The sequence below is a fragment of the Artemia sp. Qi Xiang Cuo genome, chromosome 16 (assembly GCF_049724085.1).
Source record: "Artemia sp. Qi Xiang Cuo chromosome 16, ASM4972408v1, whole genome shotgun sequence".
Taxonomy (NCBI): Eukaryota; Metazoa; Arthropoda; class Branchiopoda; order Anostraca; family Artemiidae; genus Artemia; species Artemia sp. Qi Xiang Cuo.
Window position 1 is genome coordinate 59,504,645 of NC_142809.1, and position 16,819 is coordinate 59,521,463.

Below are 16,819 nucleotides of genomic sequence, written 5' to 3' on the forward strand. Positions count from 1 at the left end.
CCTTGGACCTTACACCTTAGATCTTAAGTCTATACATACCTAACTAGCAGTTCACTATTACTTAATAGAAAACTTTGGAATTTGACTTTAACTGAATCCCACTCACTGGAGCGAATGAATTTGTTTTAGCCTAAAGTAGGTAAAGTAGATAATTTTAGCCTAAAGTAGGACTCTGCACTTCTATAATTCTTAGCCTAAAGGATTATGCCTAAAGTTGCCTAAAGTAGGTAAAGTAGATAATTTTAGCATAAAGTAGGACCTTGCACTTCCATAATCCTTAGCTTAAAAGATTGTGCCTAAAGTAGGTAAAGTAGATAATTTTAGCCTTATGTAGAACTTTACACTTTTATAATCCTTAAACCTGGCTTTTTAGGATGTTCTTTACATTAAGCTGACACAAAGTAAAATAGGAATAAAAGATCTAAAGCCAAACCGGCCAATCATGACAAAACAAAGCAAGAAACTTTGAGAAAATAACGGGTCTATGATCACTAGGAAGTGAAAGAAAATAAACAATCATACATGCATTTCGCCTGTATCAAACAGGGTGTCCTCAGCGTGCGGAAGAAGAAACTTAGAATACAAATATACCAAAAAATAGGATGAAACCTTAAAATCAAATGAGAACAAAAAGAAAATGATCAAAGCAAATATATGCAATTGATACTCTATGACACAAGTCGCGGAATTTAAATATAAAAGAGAGTCACTCCTCTGGACAACGGTTTTATATTGTATATTCTACTTCCATTATTTGTGTCACGGAGTAGCAATTATTTATATTCGGTTTTATTGTATATTTTATATATTTTTTTATTTTACATATTCCCACGTAGTTTTATTTTAAATTCTTTGTTCTCCACATTGAGGACGCCACGTTTGGTACAGGCTAAACATTTGTATGATAGTTTTTTTTTCCTCTCACTAGCCATAGACTAGCAGTATTCTGAAAAAAAAATGTTTTATTTGTTTTAATGTACAGTACGGCTTTGAAAATTTTCAAAAAAAAGAACTTCGAGTATAAGGCCTCGGAAGGGATAGTGAGATCTTGGGGTCAGCCCACCCCCCTAAATCCTAAAATTTACGGAATTTATGGGCACTTCTAATTAAAATTATCAAATAGAAGTTTTTGTTTCTTTATTATTGCCCCCACTCGAAATAAATTACTCTGCTCGTACCTAGACCTTAGTGAACTGTGTTTGCCTTAGAGAATAGAAATATATTGTCCTAATTAGTTGAAAGTAGCTGAACTCATCTTACTCCACCCTTGTTGCTAAAGCTGAAATCTTTGTTGCAGCTGTTCGGCATTTGAAAATTTTGAAGCATCTATATCAGCATATAGATGCTTAATCAACATCTATAACATTGAAATCTTGACATTGACATTGACACAACATGTACAACATCGATTAAAAACATTAAAGTTTAAATATGTTTCTCTAAATGAAAGATATCATCGGGGCAAACATCCTTCTCCCCTCAGTATTGATTTGAAATTATGAACATCTAGAAAATTTAGGTCTGATTTATGGTAGTTTTTTTGTTACTAATAGGCGTTCTAAGAATTTTTAATTTATCGAAATTTCATCATATTTGAGCCAAATAGTTCTTTCGTGGCATGCAATAGTAGAAATCTAGACTTCGCAGTAGCACAATATCAATTCTAATTTGTAAGGGCACTTCAACATCGCGCTTTGGTTCTGACGATCCCCAAACGGATGTTCTAAGACTCCTGGGTTCAAACAATAACCCATAAAAAAACGAACACGCACTAGCACATATACATCCATGACTGTCCATCTCGGGAAACATACAATAATTCCTTTATTTTTTAGTTAAGGATTTGAGACTTCCAAGAAATTTTAATTTAACAGTGCAAATTTTCAAGCTGTCACCCTTTCTAGATTGTTTTCCTCTTTTTATGAAGCTATTCCAATTTCCCTATGGTAATAACTTTTCATGGGTTAATTAAAAATTGTGTTTGCGAACATAAATTAAATCAGAATAAACAGCATTCTTTCGATGCAAATATTTTTGTCAATTATTGTTTAGAATTTTGTCTTTATTACCAAGGCCATTGTTAAATGTAAGAACCACACTGAAGGAGAGGAGTAGGCTCAGTAAAGTGTTACTATGTCTTTTTTTTCACTTACTTAAGATTTCAGTCTAGTGCTACAAAGCTGAGACCCTCTACATCAAAAGTTTTAGGTAAGATCCTAATTGTAATTTAGTTTATTCTTCGACTTCTTTTTAGCATTTTCGCTAAAAAATGTTTTGAAAAATGTTTTAGTCGATACTGTAACTTCTTTCTGTATCATATCTGTAGATGCTTGTATTAATGCATTGCTTTTTATTAGAATTTAGCTAGAGACCCTGAAATAAAACATGCTTTAATCAAAAATATTGCATCCAAACCTTAGCATTCATTTTTGTATCACGCGAAACAAGGTAATAAGTAGTTACGTACGCATGGTAAAAGTGTAATTTGGGCGCGTGCCCTGTAACCTAATTTTTTTTCTGTATTTCCCTTGTAGTTCACTAATTTTTATGTTTTTCGAGGTTGTGCCCAACTTCCTAGACCTCCAAGACTGTAGCTCCAAATCCTGGGCATATCTGGAGACAAAAGAGAAAAAAGTCTCGCCAAAGAGAAAAAGCAAGATTACAATCCTGTACTTTTCTGTTACAAGTGTACTTTACTTCCGTTGGTTTTATTTTTGTGACCTGATTTCTTAAACCGGTCAGTTTAGTTTAATCGTATGTCAGACAGGGAGTTCGAATAGCCCCACCCTTTTATTCATTATTGTCTTTAACTGTAATAGTTAGCCTATGCCAAATTTTATCCAGTTAACAGAAGGAAAAGTTTTTACTCTTTGCGTCAATGGTTTTAGCTGTATCACGTTCAGTTCGAATATTTACTTTGTTACCAATACGAATTAATTAATTTTGAGATTCCTCCTGGCGCTTCATGGTTGTACTGGCAAACACTTTTGATCAGATTTTTCTATTTACAGCTGATTCTGGGCTCTAATGTACTTAGTCTTATTATATTTTTCTCTATTTTCTTGTATTTTGTAGATATTTCAGCTATTACTTTTTTCAAGCTTCCCCATACTAATCTTCCTAATGTTCCCCAATCTTCCCCATTTCCCCATCCTTAAAATCCTGTTCCCCCTTAAAAACAAAATTCTGTGTATAACACTGATCTGACAAAGACTTTCGTCCCTGTTGGCTTAGATAAACAAAGCCATCAAACCATCAAACATTCCAATTTCTTAGAGATAGCCCCCATATTTTATTCTTAAAGATTCTGTTTAACGACCCCCTGCTAGTGACAACTAATTAAAGTGAAATTAATCCTCATAGCTTAAGACTTGTTTATATTTCGTCAACGTCTCCTTTGTATCTGTTCCAGGTTTCCATGACTGCGGAATAAAGTAAGATTCGTTTATGTCGTTTGCCAAATAAAATGAACAAATTTTAGTAAATAAAGCAAGTAATTATCTCTTAAGACAGTGCTGGCTTCCGATACTCCTTAAATCAAAACAGGAGGCAAGAACTTATTATACCTAAATCCATAAACGCACCCAAAACCAATCCCCCAATCATTTTGAATTGCAGGGGTGGCAATTACACCCCCTCTACCTTAATGTCCCTCTGAATGTCATGGCCTCCCTCCTTAGACTTTGAAAAAATTTCGTTTTGGTATTGTTATGGAAAAAATTGAATCAAAGATTGAATACTCTTTTTGTTTTTTTGCCTCTACATTTTCGTAAATTGGGGGCTCTTGTTGGCAAGGTATGAAAAAAAAAATATTGTTGTAATTAGTTATAGAGATAAAGAACTAGCAGTGGCAACTGTTTAGGAAAAGAGCTTTTTTTTAATTAAGATTTAAAAACAGTGTTTTCCTCAATCTAAGAGGAGGGTCATTTTTGTCTTTTTCCATTTTCTAGAAAAAGAAATACATAAAAATTAGGAAATAAAAATTGGGAAATGAGCTAGCAGAGTCATACCACTGACTCTCATCCCAACAGGTAATATATTATATCATGAAATACTCAAATATATTATTTTATATTATGAATTATATACTATAAAATACTCGAACCTTAATCCCAAAGGACATAGAATTACAACTTCAGCATGCCATCCACTTTTCTAGGGTGGCCCATAAAAAAGTGGAAACACGAGGCATGTATCCCCGGAAATACTGCACCTCCATCTAGGGCTCCAATTGCCCTCTCTTGCTGCTACCTCCTAATTTGCACCCCTGAAAACTAGTTGTATCATTTTTATTTATAATGGGATATGCTTTCCACTATCTCACGATCTGGTTTCTAAAGACTTTTATTGTTTAATTACCTTTATCCTTTTTTTTTTTTTTTTTTAGCTCCTTGAAAAACACATCTCTACGCTTTTCACTTTCCAAAAAAATAGTAAGTATAACTAATTAAAATTTAACAATGCCAGTGGTATACACTCAGAAGCCCAAAGCCAGAGGCGCCTCCGAGGCAAGTATCGGTGCCACCAAAAGTATCATTTTTACAAAACAAATGCACAACTAGCCAAAATTTATAGCCCTGGTATAAATCAACGCAAAAGTGGGAGAATAAACAAACACGCAACTAATTCAGCAACTAGTAAATGACAAGTAATTCAAATACTTTATTTTCAGTTCCTCAACATGGCGAGTGTATTCATGAGGATTTTCAATCTTATTTGCATGATGCTGCTTATTGGTCATTGGTCTGGCTGCTTACAGTTTTTGGTTCCAATGCTCCAAGGATTTCCACCAAATTCTTGGGTAGCCATAAATGAGTTACAGGTGAGACATTTGACCCCTAAGGAATAACAGATTTGAGAAATTTGTGTGAAGCTCTCCCACTCTCGTCAATGCACTAGTGTTTTTTCAGTACATCCCTGGAGGAAATCCCTCCAGGGATTACGACCTGGTATTGGAGGAGACCTGGGGGAAATATACCCCAGATCATACGTTCAAATCTTTGTGCGAATTGGGGGTGGGTAATCGGAAAGAATATTAGATTAAATAACATGAGCATCAGTAGAAATTGTTTTAATGAAGAAAGCCTGCGATTTCTATTTCAGGGGGAGGGTGGGGGAAAAAGCGGTTTGAAAAGTTGTACTCCACCAAAATCCGCTAGAGTCGTCCTTGGTGCAAGGAGAAACATAAGAAAAATATCAAAATATAAAGACTACAGAAAGCAAATAGAAAGGAAACAAGCCAAAAAAAAAGAAAAAAAAGAAAAGCTAAATAAGAAGAAGTAAAAGAAAAATATTCTTGAAGCAGGTAAACACAAGCTACCTAGAAGCACATCTTCCAAATACGCAGTTCTAAAATTACCTTCAAATATAACACAGCCCAGAAAAGGGGATACAATCTGGAAATTAATGAATCTTCATGTTATAGAAAAAAAATTTCGTTAAGCTATAAAAGACGGTTCTTCTCAGCATTAAATAAAAAAAGTTTTGTTTTAACTGAAAGCAAGGAGCGACATTAAAACTTAAAACGAACAGAAATTATTCCGTATATGAAAGGGGCTATCCCTTCCTCAGCGCCCGCTCTTTACACTAAAGTTTTTTATTGTTTCAAAAAGTAGAGATGTGAGAAAGAGCAAAATTTAGCGCAAAGAGCGGAGCGTTGAGGAGGGGACAGCCCCTTTCATATATGGAATAATTTCTGTTTGTTTTAAGTTTTAATATCGCTCCTTACTTTCAGTTAAAAAAAAACTTGTTTGTTTATTAAATTTTTGAATTAATGCAGGTTTCTAAGACTGCTCACCATACATGAATATTTACAACATAATTCATAGATTAGTTTTACCTTTTTTTTTAACTAATAATAATCTTATAGTAACCTAAGTTTGACTTTTGTTCCAGTTATTTAAGAATGACTCCTGATCCACAAAGGCTGTTTAATTAGAATAATAACCTCTTTTAAAAGTTAAAAAAAACTCTAGCGGAAGAACGAGCTATTGAGGAGAGGCAACCCCCTCATATACGTAATATTTTCTGTTCGTTTTTAATTTTAATGTTTTTCCTCACTTTCACTTGAAAAAACTTCTTTTTTTATTTAATTTCTGATCGTCTTTAAATAATGCGGGGAAATCCAAATCCCCTTCATGGAAATGCCCTTCCCCCATGAATTAAATTCCTCCATGGAAAGATCCTACCACGTACCACGTAACCATCCTCCCACTCCTTCCCCACCAGAAAAAATCCCCCCTGAAAACGTCTGTATATTTCCCAATAACTAATACTATATGTAAACAATGGGTAAAGTTCACAACTTGCAGCCCTTTTCCCGGCGACTGTGGGGGATTACATCCTCTTCAAAGAGAGAGAGCTATTAGATTTTTGACTATGCTGAACAAAATGGCTATCTGAAAATTTTGATCAGGTAACACTGCGAAAAAATGAGCATGGGAGGGGGCCTAGTTGCCCTCCAATATTTTTGGTCACTTCAAAAGGGCACTAGAGCTTTTTATTTCCGTTTGACTGAGCCCTCTCGTGATATTCTAGGACCACTGGGTCAATACGATCACCCCTGGAAAAAAAAATAAATAAAAAAAAACACGCATCCGTGATCATTCTTCAAGCAAAAAAAATTAAAAATTCCACATTTTTGCAGATAGGAGCTTGAAACCCTTACATTAGGGTTCTCTGAAACGCTGAACCTGATGGCGTGATTTTCATTAAGATTCTATGACTTTTAGGGGGTGTTTCCCCCTTTTTTCGAAAATAAGACAAATATTATCAGGCTCGTAACTTTTGATGTGTAAGATTAAACTTGATGAAAACGAGCTCAAACAATGAACTCTATACACTGTTTACATACTATATGTAGACAATGAACTCAAAACGAGCAGAAATTAATATGAGTATGGTACTAAGCCCCAAGCTTTTTAAAATCCAAAATGTAATTTGTACTTTACGGAAAAATTTCAAATGAATTTACTGAGAAAAATCTGCATTGTCAGTATAATATACATATGCTGATATTTATTCCTTAAAATCTTAATTGATTTTGGATTTCCTAAAGTTAGAAAAGTGAAAACATTAAAAAAAAAAAAAATTCAGTAAAGTACAAATTATGTTCTGGCTTTTAGAAAGCTTGGGGTCTAGAAACCTACTCATATATAATTCCTGCTCGTTTTGCGTTTTGACTCTTACTTGTTTAAATTTCTGTTTGTTTTAGGTTTCATATATTTATTGATACTGATTTGTGGTAGTTGTATTATTGGTAGAATATTTGATTCTATTTTTGTTGATTTTGGTTTAATGGAGTTCTTTACTTTTTAAAAAAACTCATTTTGTTGAAAAAATTTTTTAATTAATTTCTGTTCGTTTTATATTGACATAGTTTTTTTCAGGGAGAAATACCGAGTCTCTTCTAAAGTTAAGCAACCATCCCTTCCATAAAAACCTTAAATACCCCCTTGGCATAGCTTACAACCCTTGCCTGTTCTCTCTGGGGATTGTTTCAACCCCAAAGGCCTTGTTATATGATATTTAGACCATTTTGAATAGAATAGCTATCTCAAAATTTCTATTAGATGCTTTTCGGTACAATATGACGTGTGTTTGTGTGTATGGGGGGGGTAGCTGCTTTCCGATCACTTTGACTCTTAAAAAGAACACTAGAGCGTCTTATTGACAATCCCACGAGCCCTCTCCAAAGCTTCTATGGCCATAATTTCTATAAATACCTTATATGTCCCAAGGGCATAACTTACAACCCTTATCCTGAGGGCTGGGGGTGTTTTTATCCTAAAAGACGTAATTTCCAGACCGATCTGATACGCTGAATAAAATGGCTATCTCAAAATTTTGATTGGAAGTGTTTGGGGAAATTATGGTCGTGCCCTTTTTGATCACTTGCCCTTTTATTACTTTGTACTAATAAAAAAAGGCACTAGTCTTCTCAATTTCCAATCAATTCGGTCCTTTTTGAAGCTTCTACGGCAAAACTTTCAATAAAAAACTTAAATGTCCCAAGAGCATAACTTACAACCCTTGTCCTGACGGCTCTGGGGGAGGATTTTCATCCTCGAAGACATAATTTCCAGACCTTTCAAATACATTGAAAAAAATAGCTATTTCAAAATGTTGATCGGAAATGTTTGGGGAAATGATGGGCAGGGGGGGGGAGTCTCCCTCCGAATACTTTTGACTATTAAAAAGGGCAATAGCTCTTTACATTTTCCAATCGAATGAGCCCTTTTTGAAATTTTTATGACAATGCTTTCTATAAGAAACATTATATGCCCCCAGCTCATAGCTTACAACCTTAGCCCTGAGGGCTGTGGGGGTATGTCACCCTCAAAGACCTAATTTCCAGAACTGTCTCCTACGTTCAATAAAATAGCTATCACAAAATTTTTAATGTATATGTTTGGGGAAATGGGGTGTGTGAGAGGGGGTTGGATCCCCTCCAACCATTTTCAACTATTAAAAAGGGCACAGGTCATTTCAATTTCCAATCAAATGAGCCCTTTTTGAAGTTTCTACGACATAGTTTTCAATAAAAACCTTATTTGCCTCCAGAGTGTAACTTACAATCCGTGCCCTGCGGGCGGGGGGGGGGGGGAATTGTCATCTGCAAAAACCTAATTTTCAAAACGTTCAACTACGTTGAACAAATTGGCTATCTAAAAATTATGATTGGATGTGTTTGGGGAAAAGGTCGCCGTGAGAGGGGGCTTAGTTGCCCTCCAATCACTTTCGACTATTAAAAAGGGCACTAGCCCTTAGAATTTCCAATCTAATGAGCCCTTTTTCAAGTTTCTACGACAAAGCTTTCAATAAAAACCACATATGTCCCCAGGGCATAACTTACAACACTTGCCCTGAAGACTGTGGGGGGAGTATCCTACTCAAAGGCATAACTTCCAATCACTTTCGACAATTAAAAAGCGCACTAGCCATTTCAATTTCCAATCGAACGAGCCCTTTTTGAATTTTCTACGACGAAACTTTCTTTAAAAACCTCGTATTTCCCCAAGGCATAAATTACAACCCTGGCCTTGAGGGCTGTGGGGGAGGGGTGTCACCCTCAAGGTCATAACTTTCAGACCTTCCAACTACATTGAACAAACTAGCTGTCTCGAAATTCCTATTCAAGGTATTTGGGGAAATGGAGAGCATGTGAAGTAGGTTTGTTGCCCTTCAATCACTTTCGAATATTAAAAAGGGCACTAGCACTTTGAATTTCCAATCGAATGAGCCCTTTTTCAAGTTTCTATGACAAAGATTTCAATAAAAACCTTATATGCCCCAGGGAATAACTTACAACTTAGCCCTGGGGGCTCTGGTTGGAGTGTCATCCTCAAAGTTCCAGAACGTTCAACTACGTTGAACAAAATGGCTATCCGAAAATTTTGATTGGATGTGTTTGGGAAAATGGTGGGTGTGAGAGGGGGGCTAGTTACCCTCCAATCACTTTTGACTATTAAAATCAGGCACCAGCCATTCCAATTTTCAATTGAATGAGCCCCTTTTGAAGTTTCTACGAGAACTCTATCTATAAGAACATTATATGCCCCCAGGGTATAACTTACAACCTTTGCCCTGGGGGCTCTGGGGGATTTGTCATCCTCAAATACATAATTTCCAGAACTTTCAACCACGTTGAACCAAACGGCTATCTCTAAACTTTGATTGCATGTGTTTGGGGCACGGGTGGGTGTGAGAGGGAGGATAGTTGCTGTCCATTCACTTTCGAATATCAAAAAGGGCACTAGCCCTTTCAATTTCCAATCAAATGAGCCCTTTTTGAAGTTACGATGACAAATTTTTTTATTAAAAGCTTATATGCCCCCAGGGCATAACTTACAACACTTGCCCTGAGGGTTCTGAGGGGATATCTATCATCAAAGACCTAATTTCAAGAACTTTCAACTACGCTGAACAAAATAGATATCTCAAAATTTTGATTGGGTGTGTTTGGGGATATGGTGGGCGTGAGAGGGGGGATAGTTGCCCTTCAATCACTTTCGACTATTATTTGACATTCAATTTCCAATTGAATGAGCCCTTTTTGAAGTTTCTACAACATCGCTTTCTATAAAAACCTTATGTGCCCTGGGGCATAACTGACAACCCTTGCCCTGAGGGCTGTGGAAGGGTTGTCATCCTCAAAGACATAGTTTCCGGAACTTTCACCTACGTTGGAAAAAATAGCTATCTCAAAATTTTGATTGTATGTGTTTGGAGAAATGGTGGGCGTGAGAGGGGGTTAGTAGCCCTCCAATCAATTTCAACTATTAAAAAGGGAACTAGCCATTTCAATTTTCCAATCAAATGAGCCCTTTTTGAAGTTTCTACGACAGCATTTTATATAATAACCTTATATGCCCCCAGGGCATAACTTACAACCCTTCCCCTGAGGGCGGTGTGGGGGGGGGGGGGGGCCTTGCCATCCTTAAAGACCTAATTTTGAAAACTTTCAACTACATTGAACCAAATGGTTATCGAAAAATTTTGATTGGCTGTGTTTGGGGAGAAAGTGGGCGTCAGAGGGGGGTTAGTTGCCCTCCAACCATTTTTGACTATTAAAAAGGGCACTAGCCCTTTGAATTTCCAGTCGAATGAGCCTTTTTTCAAGTTTCTACGACAAAGCTATCAGTAAAAACCTTATATGCCCCCAGGGCATAACTTATAACTCTTGTTCTCAATACTGTGGGGGGAGTGTCCTGCTCAAAGATATAATTGCCAGAATTTTCAACTGCGTTGAACAAAATGGCTATCTCAAAATTTTGATTGGATGTGTTGGGGGAAATGGTGGGCGTTGAAGGGGTGTTAGTTGCCTTCCAATGACTTTCGACTATTAAAAAGGGCACTAGCCATTCCAATTTCCCAGCGAATAAGATATCAGATAGAAATTTTGAGTGAATTATTCTATTCTAAGTAGTTGAAAGGTTGAACGAATATGTCTCCGGGGATGACATGACCCTACAGTCTCTGGGAAAAGGGTGGCAAATTGTGCAAATTGCCCATTGTTTAGACATAGATTTTATAATGGCCTGTTTGATTATGGGTGTCCGATTAGCTTGAACTTTCAGATATTATTCGCTGGGCCAAGAAAATCACGATTATATAAGCTCTACAAACTTATAATTTAAGTTCGGCTAAGTGGTAAGATAGACCAAAAGACATTTTGTGCTGCAAGGATGTCAAAATGACGTTAGTGCAACATCTTAGAAACGGCTTACGAAATTAAATTGAAATTTCTAGGGAATGTTGGCGGGAGTGGACTATGAATTGTGGCTTGGGTGAAAGGATGCATCCAAATCAAAACACACTAAATGCATTCAGGTTATCAAAGAACATACCTACATTATCTCCGGAAAGGAAAATAACGGCTTAAAGGATTCCGGTGAAAACCTCAGGTAATAATAGACGATAGGAGGTCAAGTAGATCTTAATTTTCTGACTCGGAGGGGGGGGGGCCAAGAATACCTTACTCAGACAATCAATTTTGGAAGAAAATTGTGGCTATATTGATTTTCAGTGCGATTTCTTTTTTGCTTACGCTGGTACTCTTTAAAATTTCAGGTCATACGCGCGCCTCAATTAAGATTCCAGAACCAAAAGCAACTCAATCAGAAAACAAATCTGGTTGCATTGATTCTTGGCGTTCTAGTTCTATTTTTATTTTTTAGACAACAAAAACAGAACAGTTTTTAGTAATTGAGCTGCAAATAGATTTATTTAAACACACAAGTAGATACAACAAAATATAATACAATGTGATAATTGTAATAAAATGTCCTATCATTAGTCGTCTGTATTCAAATTTGTAACAGCATGGGGATCGGAGTACCTTCAATCCTATAGTAGGCCAAAAATTATGTGGACGTTTTAATCTTAGAATAATATTGGCCCCTTTCTATCCATCCAAAATAATACGGTAAAACTATTATTAAAATTTGTAGCAAAATTTTGTCCAAAATTTTAATAGTAAGCCAAAATCTTAATTCTTATGGAAGTCACCGAAAACATATATTCTTCTTATTAGCCAGTAAAGAAAATAATCTCAATGAAAAAGGAACAGAAAGTAATCTACAGAAAAAATCTAGAAAATGACAAAGACAAGCAGGAGTATTGTTATATATATGTGTATTTCAAAGCTGGCAAATACAAAACTTATGCTAATAGCCTAAGCATAATAAATAGGCAGACACAAATAAATAAAAACTTCCTATTTTTGAGCCCTAAATCCTTTTAAAATAAAATTGCCTATTATTACCATTTATCTAGGTGTCGTTGAATTGAGGATCATTGATCTATATATAATTCGAATCTAAAAAGAACAGAAATCAGTATAATTCATAAATTAGACTAAAACATTAAAAAAACAGAAATTACAACAGAAAATCAAGTCAAACTTAAAATGAACATAAATTACCACAAACAGGGGTAGGAGCAATGTCCCCTAGGCCTTCCAAGGGCCAGGGTATTATTTGCGCTCTAAAATTTAAATATTTCTGTTTTAATGTTTCGAATATTGCTAAATCTACCAGAAATGAGTTTTTTATATATTAAATAATCAGTCTATTTCTTTAGCTTTTTTAAATAATTTTGGTTAAAATTACGATTTTCTTTCTTTTTGTTGCTTTTGCTGTTTTAACAAACATAAACCCCCCTGTTAAAAATACCCATTGTTTTCAATAAAACGCAAAAGACATTCAATCCCTTTAAAGGTTTTGACATGGAGGGAGGGGAACAGGTCTTATTAGCACCGCTCTTATTCGTATTAACAGAAATTTTTCCGTATATAAAAGGGGCTGTCCTCTCCTCAACGTATCGCTCTTTGCGCTAAAGTTTTTATTGTTTAAAAACATAGAGTACTGGGAAAGTCAAACTTTAGCGTAAAGAGCGAGGCGTTGAGGAGGGGACAGCCCCTTTCATATACGAAATAATTTCTGTTCGTTTTAAGTTTTAACGTCGTTCCTTACTTTCAGTTAAAAAAAACTGTTTTTTTTCATTTAATTTTTGAATGTTTTTGTATTAATGCAAGGTTTGATTTTGGCTCACCGTACATGAATAATTAAAACAAAAATTGCATATTAATTTTACTTTTATTTGGTTAAATGGCTTTCTCGAAACTTATTTAATCTTATTTACGAACGTTTTTATTAGCAATAAATACACGTAACTTACGAATTAATTTACATAAAGAACTTCTATATTCATATATTTTTAATACGTATATTAGGGGGTTCGCCCCCTAGTCAATACCTTGCTCTTTCAGCTAAAGTTCGAATTTTGTTCCAATTCTTTAAAAATGACCTCTTAATCACAAAGGCTGTTATTTAGATTAAATAGCTCTTATGAAGGTACTTAAAAATCTTTGGCTTAAAAAGCGAGGTATTGACTAGGGGTGAACTCAATCATACACGTAATATTTTCTGTTCGTTTTAAGTTTTGATGTTGCTCCTTACTTTCAGTTAAAAAACTTGTTTTTTTTACATTTAATTTCTGATCTTTTTTTAAATAATAATGGAAATCCGGCGCCCCCTTCATAGCAATATCCCTTCCCCAACGCAAACTTACTTCATGGAAAGATCCTCCCACATAACCCCTGACCCACCCACCCCCCCCCTACCAGAAGAAATTCCTCCTGAACACGTCTATATACTTCCAAATAACCAATAAGATTATGTTAACATTGGGTAAAGTTCATAACTTTCAGCCCTTCTCCCGGGGACTTTTGGGAATTAAGTCATCCTAAAGGACATAGATATTCTATTTTCGACCACGCTGAACAAAACGGCTATCTCAAAATTTTGATGGGGTGACTTTGGAAAAAAAGTGAGCGTGGGAGGGGGCCTAGTCACCCTCTATTTTTTTGGTTACTTAAAAAGGGCACTAGAACTTTCAATTTCCGTTCCAATGAGCCCTTCCATGATATTCTAGGATCACTGGGTCGATACGATCACCCCTGGGAAAAAAAGAAAGAAAAACAAATAAACACGCATCCGTGATCTTTCTTCTGGCAAAAAATGCAATATTCTACATTTTTGTAGATAGGAGCATGAAACGTCTACAGTAGGGTTCTCTGATACGCTGAATATGATGGTGTGATTTTCATTAAGGTTCTATAGCTTTTAGGGGGTCATCTCCCCCCTCCCTCCCTTTTTCGAAAATCAGTCACATTTTCTCAGGCGCGTAACTTTTGATGGGTAGGACTAAACTTGATGAATCTTATATATTTGAAATCAACATTAAAATTTGAATCTTTTGATGTATCTATTGGTGTCCAAAACCCATTTTCTAGAGTTTCGGTTACTATTGAGTCGGGTCGCTCCTTACTTTCCATTCGTTACCACAAACTGTTTGAAACCTTGAATAGCATTCAGATATCATTTCTTTTGTTGATTTGTTGTTGTTGATTTTTATGACAAATGAAAATACACTCCTCAATGCAAAAATTAGTTTCTTATGGTAGGATAGTACCCTTACTTTGCAGTGGTATGTACCACAGTTCGAGTGGTACATACCATAGTTCGGCTTTTATAACGTTGAACTATTTATAGTGAAAACTTATTTACTGGAATAAAACAACTGTTGAGCCATTACATTTTCAGCTCTCTCGGGTTTTTGATACATTTTTGACAAATGGTGGCAAATTTGGAATACAGTGTTTGTAACTTAACCACCGTGTAACTGAACCCCAAGCAACTGAACCCCTGTAACTGAACCACCGTCCATCTGAACCAGAGTGCCACTGAGCCACCGTAAAACTGAACTACCGTGCAATTTAACCACCTTGCAACTGAACTCCCGTGCAACTGAACCCCCGTGCAACTGAATTCCCGTACAACTTAACCCTCGTGCTACTGAACCCTCATGCAACTGAACCCCCTTTAACTCAACCCCCGTGCCACTTAATCCCATTTAACTATACCCCCGTGTAACTGAACCACCATGTAACGGAACCCCAGTGCAAGTGAACCACCGTGCAACTGAACCACCGTGCAACTGAACCGCCGTGCAACTGAACAACTGTGCAACTGAACCCTCGTGCAACTGAACCCTCGTGTAACTCAGCCACCATACTTACATTGGGTAAAACACAAGTTAGAATCTTTACATGTTCAACCTTGTTGGAATTGTTTGCTTTTTTAAGTGTTTATATAAATTACTGTCTTTATTGTTTATATAAACAATATAAACAATTGTTTATATAAACAATAATGATTTATAAAAATGCTCTGTTTTGTTGTCTGAAAAACAAAGAAATCAGACGTCATAGATTCTTAAATCCAGGTTTATTTCTCTTTTTTATGTCTCTTAATGGGGGTTCCCTTCACCCTGTCACTTTCCAAGGGTCTAAGCATTTACCCCCCTCCCCCGCGGAAAATTTCCCCTCCTCCACCCACGGAAACCCCATCACCTGGAAAACACCCCCTTCGCGGAAATTATGGTTCAGTTGCACGGGGGTTCGGTTGTATGGGGGTTCATTTGCACGGTGGTTCAGTTACACGCACACAAGTGATAAGGAAAGAGTTAAAGAGAGATGGGAGGGACATTTTGAAAATGTGCTAAACCGAGTAGTCAATCGGGATTTGTCCCATTTAATAGGAACGGGCCACAATTAGTGATAAGGAAAGAGTTAAAGAGAGATGGGGGGAACATTTTGAGAATGTTCTAAGCCGAGAGAGAATTACAAGAAAAGATATAGAGGAAAATGAAAAAGTTTTTGATACCTTGGATGTAAAGGAAGATTTGTTTTGTGAGGAAGAATTAAGAGAGTTAAAGTTCTAAGACAGTTCTAAAGGATTAAAAAATACTAATGCAAATGCAAATGAGATCTTTAAATATGATAGCTCAGAGATTAGAAACAACTCACTGAAGAGGAATATGATTCCTCTTCAGTGAGGATTCAGTGAGGAATATGATTCTTGTAAAAGGGGAAGTACCTAGCGCTTTTAGGAAAGCCTTAATTTAACCACTGGATGAGAAAGTTGATAAGTGTGAGTGTGGTAATTTTCACGGCATTAGCCTCAATGTAAGTAGCAAATTACTTAGTAATATGATACTTTTCAGACTGAGAGATACTTTTGTCAAAGTGATAAGAGAAGAACACTGAGGTTTTAGAAAGGGTAGAGGATGTGTTGACCAAATTTTCACTCTTTGGCTAATAATTGAGAAGTGCCTGAGTAATGAAACACCTTTGGTCCTCAGTTTAATGGATTAAGAGCAGGCGTTCGATTCTGTTGGTAGCAGAGCTTTAGCCAAGGTCTTATCCTTGTGTGGTACACCAGCTAATTAAAGTGATTAGTGCTATGTACGGGAACAACTCTGCTGCAGTTGATGTAGGAAATGGGGTTAGCAGCTGGTTTTGTATTAAATTAGTAGTTAAGCAGGGTTGTGTTCTATCCCCTTTTGTATGGATCATTTTGATGGAATTTGTCTTAAGGAGCGCAGGAAAGGTAATGGGAGAACAAGGAATCAAATTGGGAGGAAAAGCTTTCATGGACTTAGATTGTGCCAATGATTTAAGCATCCTAAGTGAAAGTCGGAGCAAAATGAATGAACGATACACTTCTCTATTAAATAGTTGTCTATTAAACAGTTTTCTTAACTGTTTAATAGTTCTCTTAACTTAACTGTTTAACTGTTTAACTGCTTAACTTAACTTAACTGTTTAATAGTTCTCCTAACTGTTTAACTGTTCTCTTAACTGTTTAACTATTAAACAGTTCTCTATTAAATAGAGAACTGTTTATAAAGATTTAAAATTAAAAGGTCAGAGAAATACTGTATAAATAATAAGCATAAATATATTGAATATGGT

The 16,819-nt window shown here is 36.0% G+C and overlaps 1 protein-coding gene across 2 annotated transcripts in view; it reads left to right on the top strand.

Moving 5' to 3' along the window:
- Positions 1–16,819, top strand: part of Ih (hyperpolarization activated cyclic nucleotide gated potassium channel Ih) — a 502,482-nt gene that overhangs the window by 270,449 nt on the left and 215,214 nt on the right. For both annotated transcript variants that reach the window (XM_089102539.1, XM_089102540.1), the window contains one exon: positions 4,673–4,822. In XM_089102539.1, the coding sequence (XP_088958665.1) occupies positions 4,673–4,822 (150 nt within the window). The remainder of the gene's footprint in view (positions 1–4,672; positions 4,823–16,819) is intronic.